At 40.5% G+C, this 17223-nt stretch overlaps 2 protein-coding genes across 2 annotated transcripts in view; both read left to right on the plus strand.

Annotated features, from left to right (window-relative positions):
• LOC133615446 (sodium-dependent neutral amino acid transporter B(0)AT2-like) overlaps window positions 1-1739 on the plus strand; it is a 28821-nt gene extending 27082 nt beyond the window's left edge. The window contains exon 12 of the mRNA XM_061974031.2: window positions 9-1739. Within this exon, the coding sequence (XP_061830015.2) occupies window positions 9-347 (339 nt within the window). The 3' untranslated portion in view covers window positions 348-1739. The remainder of the gene's footprint in view (window positions 1-8) is intronic.
• Window positions 1740-3921: 2182 nt separating this feature from the next.
• The window catches only part of slc17a7a (solute carrier family 17 member 7a), a 41032-nt gene continuing 27730 nt past the window's right edge, over window positions 3922-17223 (plus strand). The window contains exons 1-2 of the mRNA XM_061974030.2: window positions 3922-3955; window positions 7392-7550. Of these exons, the coding sequence (XP_061830014.1) occupies window positions 7489-7550 (62 nt within the window). The 5' untranslated portion in view covers window positions 3922-3955; window positions 7392-7488. The remainder of the gene's footprint in view (window positions 3956-7391; window positions 7551-17223) is intronic.

Below are 17223 nucleotides of genomic sequence, written 5' to 3' on the forward strand. Positions count from 1 at the left end.
CTGCACAGGGCTCTGAGATGACGTTGGAGTACCCCAGCTGGGCGCTGGCTATGATAGTGCTGCTTATACTCCTTGCCAGCCTGCCCGTGCCAATCGGCTACATCCATGCCACTCTGCAGCACCGCTGGCTGCCCAACGCCCACGCCGAGGAGGCGGGCGGTCAGGACGTGCGCCGCGACTTGTACACCAAGTGCAGCTCTGCCGAGCAGCTGGATTCCAACTCCCACCAAGTTACCCCCGAGGAAGATGGCGTTCGTTCCAGGACGACCTTCCTGCCGGTGGGCAGTGAACATTATCACCTCCTGTCCCAACAGGAGGAAGAGGAGGAGCAGGACACCGGGGTGTGAGGGAGCCTTTTCAGAGGATGGAAAGCATTTCGAATGTGTGTCCTAAACGAAGAATGGGACGGTCAGAGGGGGACACATTTAGTCTGTTTTATTGAATAACACCAGCAATCATGTAGCAGCACTAGCAAGTGTGCTGGTACATTCTGAAAAACAAACATGGCTTGTACAAAAATGTCCTCCTCGTTTGCATGTCTTTGTGCTTGTGAGGACCACATTTTGTACACGTTTGTGTCTCTGCCGTGATGTAACACAAAGACCGCCCTCCAGGCTTAAGAGCTGAGCAGAGCTGTAGTGCAGTTGGACGCGCTCTTTTTCATGGACATTTTAGCTCTTCCTCTTGAGGTGCCACACCCTAGTCGGGAGTGCTAGGAGCCCAGTCTGCTGCTCCTAAGCTTAACGTTTGGAATCCATTCTACAACTCAAACTCAGGTTGTAGTTTTCTGGGTGAAACGTAGACAAGCCTGCACGTCACATCTCACTGCTCCTGCAGGGTGTGCAGTAACTACCGTATTTTTCGGCGTATAAGTCGCACCGGAGTATAAGTCGCACCTGCCGAAAATGCATAATAAAGAAGGAAAAAAACATATATAAGTCGCACCGGAGTATAAGTCGCATTTTTTGGGGAAATTTATTTGATAAAACCCAACACCAAGAATAGACATTTGAAAGGCAATTTAAAATAAATAAAGAATAGTGAACAACAGGCTGAATAAGTGTACGTTATACGGCGCATAAATAACCAACTGAGAACGTGCCTGGTATGTTAACGTAACATATTATGGTAAGAGTCATTCAAAAAACTATAACACATAGAACATGCTATACGTTTACCAAACAATCTGTCACTCCTAATCACTAAATCCCATGAAATCTTATACGTCTAGTCTCTTACGTGAATGAGCTAAATAATATTATTTGATATTTTACGGTAATGTGTTAATAATTTCACACATAAGTCGCTCCTGAGTATAAGTCGCACCCCCGGCCAAACTATGAGAAAAACTGCGACTTATTGTCCGAAAAATACGGTATACCCAAAACTGGCTGCCCTGAACAAGGTTGTTTTAGAGGGCAGTTAAATGTGCTGTGATTCTCAATCCTTGCTGTATTTGAGACTCCTTAGCACATGTTAAGACACCTGGAAACTGTTTTTGAATTTAAAAAAAAAATGCATGACCCGTCTCCTTTTTTAAATTAACTTTCGATTTCAGGAAAGTTTTGATGGATCCTCATCTGCTTATGTGGCAGTTTTATATCACAAAGAATGCGTGCGTGACAACCTTTAGATATACTCACGTGTGTATTCCTTATATTTTACCTCATGTTGATAGTGATGCTGTAAATGATATGTATTGAGGATGTTATTAAATGTTCTTGCTGGCAGCCTTTAAATTGAACTTACGTTGGACTGGTAATTCTTCTGCCCTGAGATTTAAATGTTATTTTCTAGTTAGAAAAGTGCACGTCCTGAATGTGAGTCTGAATGATTGTTTGGTGACCAGTCCATGGTCTAAGGATAAGCGGGTAAAGAAAATGGAATGGAAGTTTTTTGTCATGTCTGTATTATCATGTTTTGTTTTAAGTCATGTTTTGTTTAGTTTCTGTCTTTTCACTTCCTTGTCTGGTCACCATAGCAACCATTAGTTTTCACCTGTCACGTCACGCACCTGTTTCACGTTTTGACTCACACACACCTGTCACCAATCATGTCACTGTTATTTAAGCATACCTTGTTCATCACTCGTCCTGCCTGCATTGTCGTTATGTCACTCCGGTTCAGGTCTCGTTTTGACAAAGTAAGTTCCCATGTCCATGTCCTAGTTTTTGTTTAAGATTAGCCTCACTTGCGTTTTAGGCACGCTTGCCTCTTTTTTTTGTTGTTGTTGTTGTTGTATTGTTTATGTTCGCGGTAGTGCGTGATTTATGTTAAATAAATCCTAGCCTACCTTCACGCTGTTGTCCGGAGCCGTCTATCTTGCGTTGGAAGAACAACCCCGCAGCTAGCTGCGACCCCCACGTGACAGAATGCAGGCAGCAGACGTTCTTCCGCAGACCGGCCACGAGGAGGTGATGGAGACGCGCTGGCAAAGCTGGAAGCCAACCAGAAAGGCTTTTTCTCGCCAGCATGACGCGTCGTTCCCCCAAAACCCTCCCACGGACAACAAGATTCCTCAACCAGCCCATTCTTCCTTCCCGCCGCAGGAGACCCGTGCTGATGACGTCAGAAACCAAGATTTTTTTTTTTAGTCTATTTACACCCTCTGTCAGCCGCCCACTATGGACTTTGTTTCAAAGAAAAATCCTTTTGAGAAAATTGTCTCTAAATTTAGATTTTTTCAGACCCAGTCTAAAGTGGGGGTAGGGAATAGACAATTTGGACAATTTAATGGGGAAGTTTCTGCCCTCCGCCGCCCACCCCTACAGAGAGTTCCAGACCGCAGGGAGCGCGTCTGGTATCCGCGCCTTGAGGGGGGGGCTGGGGTCGGGAGCTGTGTTGGTGGGGTGACTCAGCTTAACCATGTCAAGCCACAGCCTCCCTCACGGCCGCCACCACCAGTCTTTTACCATGCCAAGCCGCAACCCCCAGCTAGACCACCTCCACCTGCACCAGTAGCTCCACGACGCCAAGCTCCGGTACCAGCTCCACGACGCCAAGCTCCGGTACCAGCTCCACGACGCCAAGCTCCGGTACCAGCTCAACAAGACCAAGACCCGCAATGCCAAGACCAAGACCAAGACCCGCCATGCCAAGACCAAGACCAAGACCCGCCATGCCAAGACCAAGACCAAAACCCGCCATGCCAAGACCAAGACCAAGACCCGCCATGCCAAGACCAAGACCAAGACCAAGACCCGCCATGCCAAGACCAAGACCAAGACCCGCCATGCCAAGACCAAGACCAAGACCCGCCATGCCAAGACCAAGACCAAGACCCGCCATGCCAAGACCAAGACCAAGACCCGCCATGCCAAGACCAAGACCCACGCCAAGACCAAGACCTATACCAAGACCCACGCCGAGCTTCGCCGCCTGACGCGCCACGCCGAGCTTCGCCGCCTGACTCACCACGCCTGCCACGATGACGACGCGCCTGCCTCCTCGTCGGCCACGGATATGGCCGCTACCTGGTCGCCCGCCACGCCAAGTGCGCCCACCTCCCAGTCGGCCACGAATGTGGCCATTCCCTGGGCGCCCGCCTCGCCTGCTGCAGCAACGTTCCACTCGCCACCTAACTCTGCCCCGGTGGATACGGGGACACGTGGTCTGGCGACCCACCGCCATGTCCCCCTCCCGCCCTCCCATGACTTTTGTTAAGTTGTTTTTTTTGGACATCTGGTATCTGTCCTTAAGGGAGAGGCTCTGTCATGTCTGTATTATCATGTTTTGTTTTAAGTCATGTTTTGTTTAGTTTCTGTCTTTTCACTTCCTTGTCTGGTCACCATAGCAACCATTAGTTTTCACCTGTCACGTCACGCACCTGTTTCACATTTTGACTCACACACACCTGTCACCAATCATGTCACTGTTATTTAAGCATACCTTGTTCATCACTCGTCCTGCCTGCATTGTCGTTATGTCACTCCGGTTCAGGTCTCGTTTTGACAAAGTAAGTTCCCATGTCCATGTCCTAGTTTTTGTTTAAGATTAGCCTCACTTGCGTTTTAGGCACGCTTGCCTCTTTTTGTTGTTGTTGTTGTTGTTGTATTGTTTATGTTCGCGGTAGTGCGTGATTTATGTTAAATAAATCCTAGCCTACCTTCACGCTGTTGTCCGGAGCCGTCTATCTTGCGTTGGAAGAACAACCCCGCAGCAAGCTGCGACCCCCACGTGACATTTTTTGGGTTTTTTGGTTTTTCTAATCTGTCACGCAACACGACAATGTAAAAAATTACTAGGATTTCACATCATTTAACTGTATTTTTTCACAATGAAATACTATACTACAAAAAATGACGATATCCTTATATTTCGCAGCAATTGACTTATTTCACAGTAAAATACTGTAATAGTCATAACATCACAGCAAGTTAGTGTAAATGCAAACTCTCAAGACAGTGCTTCTCAAACTTTTTTCACCAAGTGGCCACCTCAGAAAACACAAATGTAGCGTATTAATATTTTTGGCCACTTTAACATAATTGTATATTTGAATATAGGAAAATAAAACACTGTACTTAAATATATAATCAAATAAAAGTAGCACTTAGTTGTATCTCCTTTCATTTTGTTGTCATCACTTGATAATATACTTTGGGTAGCATTTTTCAGTTTATTTTTTTGTACATTATATCGTAACGGACTGGGTCCTATGTTATGTTATGTTCCACTTTGATCTGTGTTTAACAGATGAGGTTTTCCATGGCCTTGAAGGCATCATTGTTGCGTGCAGCTTTCTCTGCCAATGTTCGTCTTTGTTTACATGTGTTCTGCGTGTTGATTGGCTGGGAGGCTGACGAAGGGTGGACGTAAGCGGAGAATTTGGGGAACATTCGGTTCCCACGCGTGATAGAAATGACGGAGTTGATCAGGGGTGTCAAACATATGGCCCAAGGGCCGGTTCAGGCCCGCGAACAGGTTTTATCCGGCCTGTGGGATGAGTTTGCTAAATATAAAAATTAACCTGACATTTTTGAATGAAAGAAACAGCTGTTCTAAATGTGTCCACTGGATGTCGCAATAGCGATTCTTTGTATCTTTGTAGATGATGCTACATATGTACAAAATAAACCACATGATAATACATCAGTCGAGGAAAATGAACAATCTACATAAATAACATACTGTAATTTGATTTTGATATAATTTTTTTTTTATCTTGATGGATTGAAAATTAACACCAATGAGTTGACTGATGAACATTATCACATAATGTATTCAGAAAATATAAAAAACAACTATTAACCGCAACATGTAAGTGTAAAAAAACCCAACGACATTATGGTTTGTACAATTTCAGAATGTGCTTGTTTATTTTCAAACAAAGAAAACATTATGAAGTTGTCTTTATTTTTAAGTTATTGTGCTGTGATTTTACCAGTCCGGCCCATTTGGGAGTAGATTTTTCTCCATGTGACCCCCGATCTAAAATGAGTTTGACACCCCTGGAGTAGATGATTCTTTTTGTCTTAATTGTTTATTTTGGCATCCCCTGTGGCCCACAGTAGTCGGATTGCAACGACTTCCATTGAAGGCTGATAAACCTTTTTAATAATAATTTTAGTTGTAATTTAATTGTGATTAACTATCACAGCTTTGCAGTAACAGCAAATTGCTGCAAATATGTTTCCCAGTAAATCGCTGTAAAAGTAATGCAACTATTAGCCAGTAATTTTCTGCCAATTTTGTCTTTTATTATTATCTTCAAAGCCAAACAGGACATAAAAAATCCTCAAGATTTTGATCGGGGTAAAAACTTTTTTTCCCCCTCAAATTTCTCAATAAACCTTCACTTCAGTTTTGAAGGCATTTTGATGAGATAATTTGACATTTATAAATTAGAAAAAAAACTAATGTTATGACGGCGTGGCACAGTGGAAGAGTGGCCGTGCGCGACCCGAGGGTCACTGGTTCAATCCCCACCTAGTACCAACCTCGTCATGTCCGTTGTGTCCTGAGCAAGACACTTCACCCTTGCTCCTGATGGGTGCTGGTTAGCGCCTTGCATGGCAGCTCCCTCCATCAGTGTGTGAATGTGTGTGTGAATGGGTAAATGTGGAAGTAGTGTCAAAGCGCTTTGAGTACCTTGAAGGTAGAAAAGCGCTATACAAGTACAACCCATTTATACTGATTGACAGTTGATAAATAGGTTAACATTAAAAGCAATACGTGTTTGGTATTTTTGTTTAGGGCTGAAGATGTTTAAGTGATGTAAGCAAAAAAAAGTTTTTAAAAAGCCTTTAAAAATGAAAGACTTTGGGGTATTGTTGAATAATAATAGTGTACACCTGTGAAAGAATTGGACATTGACATTTTAAAATCTAACATAAAAACCTTCTGGAAAAATCTTAGTGACCAAAACACAGAAACAAAAATGACTGAAAGGGGGGGAAAAAAGTCAGCCTTTCTCCCCCTAGGGTTAAACTTAATAATAAAATGATTCTCATAGATTCTGTCTTTCATTTATTTAATTTGTGCTCACCTTTAGTTAACCCTTATGTTGCTTATACAAGTATTTTTCAACCACTGTGCCGCAGCACACTAGTGTGCCGTGAGATACAGTAAGGTGTGCCGTGGGAGACTATGTAATTTCACCTATTTGGGTTAAAAATATTTTTGCAAACCAGTAATTACAGTCTGAAAATGATGTGTTGTTGAGTGTCTGTGCTGTCCACAGTTCGGCAGAGTAACCGTGTAATACTCTTCCATATCAGTAGGTGGCAGCTGGTAGCTAATTGCTTTGTAGATGTCGGAAACAGTGCAGGTAAAAAGGTGTCTAATGCTTAAACCAAAAATAAACAAAAGGTGAGTGCCCCTAAGAAAAGGCATTGAAGCTTAGGGAAGGCTATGCAGAACGTAACTAAAACTGAACTGGCTACAAAGTAAACAAAAACAGAATGCTGGACGACAGCAAAGACTTACTGTGGAGCAAAGACGGCGTCCACAATGTACATCCAAACATGACATGACAATCAATAATGTGTGTCTTGACCTCCGCCAAACCCCTGAGCCCGACTCACCGAACCCCTAGGGTTAGATCGAACCCAGGTTAAGAACCACTGGTTTAAGGTCATATCCAACAATTGCGACAACGACTTTTTACTGTCAACTGAGTTTTGTTGTTTTAATGATTTCTGCTGATGGTGTGCCTCCGGATATTTTCAATGAAAAAAAATGTGCCTTGGCTCAAAAAAGGTTGAAAAACACTGGCTTATACAGTAGCAACCGGAGGATACCCGGTGGGATACATTGTGGTCATCCGGGTCAGGATCATGCAGTAACAGTCTTGTGCCAAATGATCCACTGCTTTAATTTGTACATTTGAAAAAATATATCTTATATATTAATCACCAACCAGAGCATGCCTGTGCCTCTTCACCTCTCAGGGGCGCACGGGAGCCCGCGGGCGCGCGTGCACGGTGCGGCGTGCGCATTCACGCGGGAGAAGAGCACACGGGCCGGTGTCGAGCAGCAGCGAGCAGGATGGAGGTCCGACCTGACAGGTTCAAGGCGGTGGCGGCCAAAACTTTGGGCAGAATTAACAGGTATGGTTTCCCCCCTTTTTTCTTCTCATCATCACTTCGAAACGGACTTCCTGCGCGCTCGTTTTGTCTCGCGACTTTGTAGGAGGGAGGCGCGCAAACAGTAAAAGTTTGTTCCTTGTCAATTAAAATGGCGGCGAAAAATAAGCTAACAGAAGACACCAAATTAAAAAAATGGTTTAATATGTCGAAAAACTCATTCAAAGTGTTGTTAAAATATGTTTAAATTAAATATTTTTACTTGACACTTTGCATTTTCGTCAGTCAAAAATCGCTTGTTTTGTTATGATCGTTCAATAACGTATATTATTTATTCTTTAAACTGCAGCATGTTGATATGACTGTAAACAAAGTCACTAAAACACATATATTTTTTAATTTTCCTGAGGGAACTCTCCTGAAGGAATCAATAAAGTACTATCTATCTATATTATTAATAAAATATGCTGCATTAATGCTTGTATGCACAATATTGGAGTACAAAGGAGTTAATAATGTATTATCCCCTCCAAACCCCATATTCATAAATGTACCATTTCTATGATATTTTTCTATATGAATTATGAGATGCAAAAATATGTTTTTAAAAATGGAGATAAAAGTCAGTGATAGGGGGCTGGTGCGATAACCTTTGCTTTAAGCTCGCGTTCTCTTAGGATTTGAGGTAGCAAGCAAACGTATAAATCCCGTCCTGAAATAGCCTGTTTTTCAGTCCAGCTGTCGAGCCACGCAAATCCCTAAACTCTTCCCTCCCACTCGCTCCATCCATCCATCCATCCATCCCGGCCCCATGTCACTTCCTCCGGCCGCTCCCTCCTCATCCGTCCATTCATCCCTCCATGCCTCCATCCATTGAGACAACTTTCATCCCGTCACGCTCTTCCAGATTAGCAGACATGCACATGCAAGGCGTCATGCGTTGGTCCAAATGTTGGCATTGAGATACACATCTGGGTGTGTCTTGGGAAGAGGGCCTCCCCGGTGCTGCACGCCTTGTCGGAGCAATCTCCACCAGCTCGCAGACAAAAAGCGTGATCCCTCTTGATGAAAGCAGCCAGAAGTTCATTTATTATTTAAAGATTTTCTCCATCAGAATGCATCTCCTGTTTCTATATTAAAACTCCACTAGGTAAGCACAAGCTGCAGCACTGTAAGGTTAAATGCACTCTACATAGATGACATCATCGCCGTCTTTTACACAAAATATAACCAGATTTTATCACATTCATAGGCGCCGGGAAAATAGATGTACTATAACAAAAGTGGCACCCCGAGCAGAGGTTAGGCAATGCAGAATGTCGCAGGTAATCCATTTTTAATCCATTTCGCATCCGCTAGAGTGCTACGTTTTCATTTATGATGCACAGTGGCTTTGATAAAATATTAAAAATTATGGTGGGATGTGCTAATTACTTTTTGATAATGTTTGCTGCTCCTTAAGGCTTCGACAAGTTGATAACGTTTTGATAGCTTCTCTTTCACAATACACTCATATGTGGAAAAATGACGCATTGAAACGTGAAATATTAAATGAGAGGACATGCAGCATGGTGATAGATACACCTGCACTTTCTAAAGAGATATACATATCCAAACATGGCCTGTCAAACAATTACAGTAGTCACCCGGTTATTGTTGTTAATTGGTTCCGGACATGACCACAATAAATGAATTTCCACAAAGTACGAATCATTAATCATAAATTAATATTTTCATAACTTAAGCATAAAAAACTGTCTAAATACATTTTTCAACAATATGAGAGCCCTCTAGACATGAAATGACATACCATATTTTTCGGACTATAAGTCGCAGTTTTTTTCATAGTTTGGCCGGGGGTGCGACTTATACTCAGGAGCGACTTATGTGTGAAATTATTAACAAATATCAAATAATATTATTTAGCTCATTCACGTAAGAGACTAGACCAGTGGTTCTTAACCTTGTTTGAGGCACCGAACCCCATATACGCATTCACCGAACCCTTCTTTAGTGAAAAAAATAAATACAATTTTTTTTCAAATTCAAGACAAACTTATATGTTTTTGGTAACACTTTATTTAGTATGGGGAACATATTCTAAGTAACAAAGACTTAATTTAGTGTTATTTGGACACTAGGGGAACATATTCTAAGTAATAAAGACTTAATTTAGAGTTATTTGGTCAGGGTTAGGGTCAGGGTTAGGATTATAATAAGGCCATGCTGAATAAGGCATTAATAAGTACTTAATAATGACTAGTTAAGAGCCAATATGTTACTAATTTGCATGTTAATAAGCAACTAATTAGTGGTGAATGTGTTCACCATACTAAAGTGTTACCATGTTTTTTTACTGGTGCATAAAATGAACCGTGCATGAACATCACCTTGTTTAAAGAACAAAACCAACACAGTGCATAAACTCACAACAAATTACACACCTGCAAACTAGTCAGCTGTTGCCGATACGCCGATAGGGAGAAGTTTGTATTTACACGATGAGTCGGTGTGTTTTGACCTCCCCCGAACCCCTGAGGCCGACTCACCGAACCCCTAGGGTTTGATCGAACCCAGGTTAAGAACCACTGGACTAGACGTATAAGATTTCATCGGATTTAGCGATTAGGAGTGACAGATTGTTTGGTAAACGTATAGCATGTTCTATATGTTATAGTTATTTGAATGACTCTTACCATAATATGTTACGTTAACATACCAGGCACGTTCTCAGTTGGTTATTTATGCGTCATATAACGTACACTTATTCAGCCTGTTGTTCACTATTCTTTATTTATTTTAAATTGCCTTTCAAATGTCTATTCTTGGTGTTGGGTTTTATCAAATAAATTTCCCCAAAAAATGCGACTTATATATGTTTTTTTCCCTTCTTTATTATGCATTTTCGGCCGGTGCGACTTATACGCCAGAGCGATTTATATTCCGAAAAATACGGTAATTTAGTCACTTTTACACGCTTTTAATCCAATATGGTAATACTGCCTGAGGCCGAGCCAATCAGTGGCCACAATACTGATCTGATTAGTTTGGACTATTGGTCCACTGGCCAATACGACTGTAGTGTTGATATTTTTAGTATGCTTTGTAATTTAGACCAAATATGTTGTAGAATATTATCTTTAAAAAAAAAAAAAAGTAATCTGCAATATGATGAAGCCCCAACAATAGGAGTGCGATGTGGCGAGCGGCGACTGTTAATTTTTTAAATCAGATTAATCACACTTTTGCATTTTGAATAATCGTGATTATTCGTAGTAAATTGCATAGTTTAAATTAACTTTAAAAAGACCCCAATATTTGGACATAAATACAATTTTATTGTCATACAGTAAAAAATGTTTTCCTTGAATGCACAATTTTTTAATCAGCTTAATCACACTTTTGCATTTTGATAAATCACGATTAATCGCAGTAAGTTACTTCCCTTCGTTGTTTGAATTAACTTAAAAAGACTACAACATTTTGACACGTGTGCAATTGTATTGTCAGAATATCATACGGGAACAATTTGTACTTGAATGCACAATTGAATGCACACTTTTGCATTTGAATTAATCACGATTAATCGCAAAAAATAACTTTAGTGCATAGTTTAAACTACCAATATAATGGAAAAACAAGTTGCGTCTATATTGAAGCTATTATCATATATACAGTATCTGATTTATGACACCAAAGGACTTCCAAACTTTGCAAGTAAAAAGATATGATCAAAATAGTAACAATCTCACAGAGATTTTTTGAGACTTAATGAAGAAGCCAGTCACATGATCGGTGAAATAATGTTAGGAACTGCAGATCCCTTCCCTATCAACAACAATGTTAATCAAGCAGACTTTGTGTTAGCCAACAACAATTACTTTGGGAAAAATTATGATCCAGAAACTTAAATTTATGACCGCAGACACAAAGAGGATGAGCAATACGTTTTGGAAACCGAGTGCAAAACAGATGGAGCTTTATTGAAACACTATAGCATCAGCAGCATTGCTGGGTGCTAAACATACAAACTAAACATAACAAACCATAATAAAACAAACTCTGAACAATTTCCATTTTCGCTGGGATGCCGATTGACGGGACACTCACATAATCCCGTTTAGATGAAGAATCAATCACAATACTCACGAAGGGTTAAGAAAAGTTTCCGCAACTAGCGTCTTTTTGTGTCTTTTTCACCGTGTTGGGGGCTGTCAAAGTCGAACAGCCTCTCGATCCATTGAGAGGTGAGAGTTGCATGAATTATAATCTAGAATTTAATTTTAGCAAGTTTGAGGCGATGCAGCTGCTGGCTCAATGTGTCAACAATAGCAGCATAAGCTAATATTAGCTCACTGCTATCAATGCGCCGCTGAATTAGGCCGTCTGCGTTAGCGCTTATAATAACAATATTGCTCATATATGGTTAATTTTTAGGTTATGACATGTACATGGATAATTGGCGGTTTCTGGATGTTTTTTTGAGGGTTTTCTGGGCTCAATAGAGGACCCTCCATCTCTTGACTCACTTGGTAGCTATTTGTTTACGATTTTGAATACATAAAAAAAGCCAAGCATGCAGTGTTGCCAACTTGGCGACTTTTTTGCTAAATCTTGTGACTTTCCAAAGCCTCTTGGCGACTTTTTTTTGTAAAAAGCTACTCGCGACAAATCTAGTGACTTTTTCCAATGTTATTAGAGACTTTTCCTGTGTCTTGGAGACTTTTTTTGTGTCTTGGAGACCCTGAGGTGCCAGCACGTGCTTGCGTACACCGCAGTTACTGTCCTCAACGAGCAGTGGCGGGTGCTGCCGTAAGCTCCTCCCCCTGTTCCAAAGCACTCACAGGTAGTCAGTGTTCTACTTGAGCAGTGCGAGAAAGTCCAGACGGAGAATGAAATGCGCATGTGTAAAACTGCCGCTGTTTTTGCCTTGGTTTCAAGAGCAAGATGTAAATGTTTCTTCACTGTCATGTCAAGATAAAATAATTCACTGCAACATTCCAATCTTCTCGTTCATGTTAATGAGTCAGTCAATAGATGAGGATAATGTCACAACCCTCTAGTCTTTTGATCAAATTTGATTCTCTCATATTTTAATTGATTACCATGTAAATAAAACTATCTAAGAATCAGCATAAGAAAGTTTAACTTAGGCTAACTCTGATCATACTTAGAATTATTTTAATTTACTTTTTTTCCACGTTATTCGTCTCTCTTACAGCATCCATTGCAATCAATCATACAAATGAGGCGATGACGTTATCTAGCAACTTTTAGGACAGCCAATAGCTACCTTCCTTGCTGAGGAGTTGGCAGCACTGCAAGCATACTGTATGTGTTCTTGTCTTACATAAGGATTGTGAATAATAAACAGCACATCGCCTTCCAATTTTTGAGTATTTCCAGTATGACTGCTCTGATGATATGGTCAAAAGTGCAGAAGCGTTACGACACTGACATAAAACCTATGGAAATTACCGAAAATGTTCAGAGGGGAATATTCAAAATGGCCGATTGTATTTTTGGCATTTTTTGATGTTTCGACGGTATTTTCACATACTTTATGGATTGTAAATACAATCGGATATGGTTTAATTGATACAATGAAACACAATTAAGCATATTAAATCAACTTGTTTTTACCATTCTACTGGTCCTTTTAAAATAAGTATAAAAGGACCACAATGTCTTGACATATGCAATTTTAACTGTCAGAATGTCATACAGAAATATATTTTACTTGAATGCACATCATTTATTTGTTCAAAACTTGCAAACGTTTTTATCTAAAGCAGTTAGGGTGTAATTTAAAGCGAAGTTTCAGTCGGAGTCGACTCACTTATCTTTGCATTGACGTATGCATCAACATGATCCCTGATAGTAAAACAGGTAACCTTCCACGCTTAAGGTGAAGATGCAAAATAAATTGTGCGATTAATCTGCGTTTATACATGATTCATGCTGTAATGTTTTGTGATTAATCGCATGAGTTGAAGCGTTAACTTTGACACCCCTGATTTTAACGTTTGCCATACAACGATAATAACGCTCGGTTTTGATTCTTATTAACCTGATAATTCACCCTTCCTAAAAACTGCTCTAAAAATACACTGTGGTACCTCGGTTTCTGTTAGTAATCCATTCCCAAAAGGGTCACACAAAGACCAAATTGTATGTAAACTGTAGCAATGCTAATCCAGTGTTCCAGACGCCCAAATATATTGACACAAAACCTGTTTTTTACATGCTGTAAACCATACAAAATACATATAAATGACAAATGAAATTTAGAAATGAAAATTTAACGTAATTTTTCTTCCTTTTGTTAAAGATTCTTTACCAAAGTGCTCGCGCTTTCTTTGGCCCTACGGTAGCTTATTTTTTAGTCATATTAAAAAAAAAAAAAGCACTGTGACTCTTAACCTCTTAAGGCCCAAGTTGTTTTAGTCTGCAAGTAAAAGTCAACTATAATGGTGTCATAGAGGTGCGATGGAGCTGGGGGTAGAATGACTTCTTGGTGGGAAGTTAAGAGCAGGCTAACCCAGGTGTGTTTTGTAAAAAAGACACATTATGAAACAGCTGGACTCACTCAGTGTGTTATTAGCGCAACAAACTAGCGTTGGTGACATTGTTAGGGCACATGTAGGCAAACGGATTGGTTTTTTAGGCGTAGTATTTGATAACCAAGACAATATACAAAAAAAAGGCTAACTTTTGGCAAAAATATTCAGTGAAAACTGAATCATATAAAAATATCAGGAAACTACTTCATCCTAAAATAAACGATTCCCGGTACATAGGAATCGATACAGGTACCAATTTTCAATACTTTTGTATGTTCAAAGGGGTTAAAATGTTTGTTTGAAAAAAAAAGTTTGTTTAACACTGAGCTGTGGTGTCGAGTAGTTGATGTCCTGTTTTGTTTATACTTTGGGTCTCATTTGCAAGTATTCTATCGTAGACTTTGCATGCAGTTGCAATTCCAAGCCGTTAGATGGCAGTAGCGTATAGACTGCGGTGTGTTGCTTTAGCCAGGAGGTAGTCTTCACTATTAAGTTGAACGTGCCAGTCTTTTTTATGTTGACCCATACAAAGTGTTTATACTGTAAGTATTGTATTTGTTACACATCAGCTGTTTGATTGTAACGTGCATCTTAGTTGTAGTTTTCGTTGCCAAACTTAGAGGTGTTGAAATGTAAAATCACTTATGCTAATCTTTTGCATATCTGTAGCAATTCCAGTGTAAATTAGCATTGAGCTAGCACATTTTAAAAAGTGGAACCATATTGTATTTTTTTGTGCTTTCTTCTTGCTTTTTTGGCATGGATAATTGTAACATTACCTTAAGACAGTCCGGCTGAGTCCGCTCCGAGTGCTGCTTGACTGCTTGTTTCCTGGCCAAGTGTTTAAGCCGGTGCCAGTTTACAACGTGACATCACTTGTAACAAAGGTACAGAAATATGGCAATGTTATTTGTACGTGAATTGATACATAGTAGTACTGACAGACTTAGGTTGGTACCTATAAAAGTAATGAATTCAGTACCCAAGTTTGCTGCAAAAAATAATTTAACAAAGAGTATATAAGGGTTAACAAAACAATATGTTTAGGAGTGTAATTTGTGCTTGTAGTTTGCACTGGTGTGGAAGTGCATTGCAGTGCAATATATATATTTTTGTATCATATTTAGCTACATACTGTGCATACGTTCTGCCATAAGCCGTTGTTGGAGGTTGAGAGGTTGCTATCCGTGATGTCGGTCATGTATGTGGAGATTAAAAACACAGCGACACGCCATCGAACCAGGGTGCAAACGCACACATAAGAATGATCCAGCCAGGCCATAACATTAGGTACACCTGCACAATTTAATGGAGTGGTGTTTTTAATAGATTTGTGGTATATGAAGATTCTCATAATTTAATGTAATATTCAGCATATTTTCTATCAGATTGAGTGTGATAGGTCACTGTGTGTTGCATTGTGTAAGTGTGGTGATGGGATAGAGAGAAGGGGGAAAGTGGTGTGACCGGATGAGAAGGATGGGAGGGTGCCTCCCTGGGTGACACCATCCCACCGAGACCCAATCTGTTCACTTCAGGGACAGCTACTGGCGCACGGAAGAAGAGAAACTGCGAAATATTGTAAAGACAGTATTATCACTGGAACGTCCAAATTGAATACTATAAAGGATCAATTGAACACATCAGGCGGCTGCACTTATATAATATTTGCGGTTAGCCTCCCTGCCTGTCTGTCCCTCTGCATCCGTCATCCTCTTATGAGAGGATTACAGAGAACACTCAGTCAATTCATCATTTCATATACAGGGTAACAAAGGTCGCAGGTCAGCTACCAACATGCGTGTCACCTGAAAAGACACCTGAAAGCTGCGCTATTGTGCAAAAGATACTTTATTAATCAATCAATCAATCAACCAGTGTTTACTTATATAGCCCTTAATCACAAATATCTCAAAGGGCTGCATAAGCCACAGATCCCACATCAGGTCAAGAAAAAATTCAACCCAATGGGAACAACGAGAAACCTTGGAAAGGACCGCAGATGTGGGGATCCCCCTGTGTGACTGGTGCAATGGATGCCGAGTGGCTACAGTTAATAATGGGATGTTAATTCATGATTTTATATAACAGTTATATGTTATAACAGTAATATGTGTCCCTAAAAAACACAAAACAATGTATAATTTCCATCACTTTCCAGTTCCATCTCTTGCTGGTACATCACTTGCTACACATATTAAAGCCTGGAGATGTTGCAACTAAGGATGGTTACTAAAATCTATATTGCGGTATCTATTGCAGCCTCTTGACATAACGCTATACAAAACCCAAAACCAGGGAAGTTAGCACGATGTGTAAATCGTAAATAAAAACAGAATACAATGATTTGCAAATCCTTTTCAACTTATATTCAATTGAATACACTGCAAAGACAAGATATTTAATGTTCGAACTGAGAAACGTAATTTTTTTGCAAATAATCATTTACTTAGAATTTAATGGCAGTAACACATTTCAAATAAGTTGGCACAGGGGCAATTTTACCACTGTTTTACATGGCCTTTCCTTTTAACAACACTCAGTAAACGTTTGGGAACTGAGGAGACCAGTTTTTGAAGCTTTTCAAGTGGAATTCTTTCCCATTCTTGCTTGATGTACAGCTTAAGTCTCCGTTGTCGTATTTTACGCTTCATAATGCGCCACACATTTTAAATGGGAGACAGGTCTGGACTACAGGCAGGCCAGTCTAGTACCCTCGCTCTTTTACTGCGGAGCCACGCTGTTGTAACATGTGCAGAATGTGGCTTGGCATTGTCTTGCTGAAATAAGCAGGGGCGTCCATGAAAAAGATGTTGCTTGGATGGCAACATATGTTACTCCAAAACCCGTATGTACCTTTCAGCATAAATGGTGCCTTTACAGATGTGTAAGTTACACATGTCTTGGGCACTAATACACCCCCATATCACAGATGCTAGCTTTTGAACTTTGCACCTATAACAGTCCGGATGGTTCTTTTTTGTCTTTGGTCCGGAGGACACGACGTCCACAGTTTCCAAAAACAATTTGAAATGGGGACTTGTCAGACCACAGAACACGTTTCCACTTTGCATCAGTCCATCTTAGATGAGCTCGGGCCCAACGAAGCCGGCGGTGTTTCTGGGTGTTGTTGA

Source organism: Nerophis lumbriciformis, linkage group LG22 (assembly GCF_033978685.3).
Source record: "Nerophis lumbriciformis linkage group LG22, RoL_Nlum_v2.1, whole genome shotgun sequence".
Taxonomy (NCBI): Eukaryota; Metazoa; Chordata; class Actinopteri; order Syngnathiformes; family Syngnathidae; genus Nerophis; species Nerophis lumbriciformis.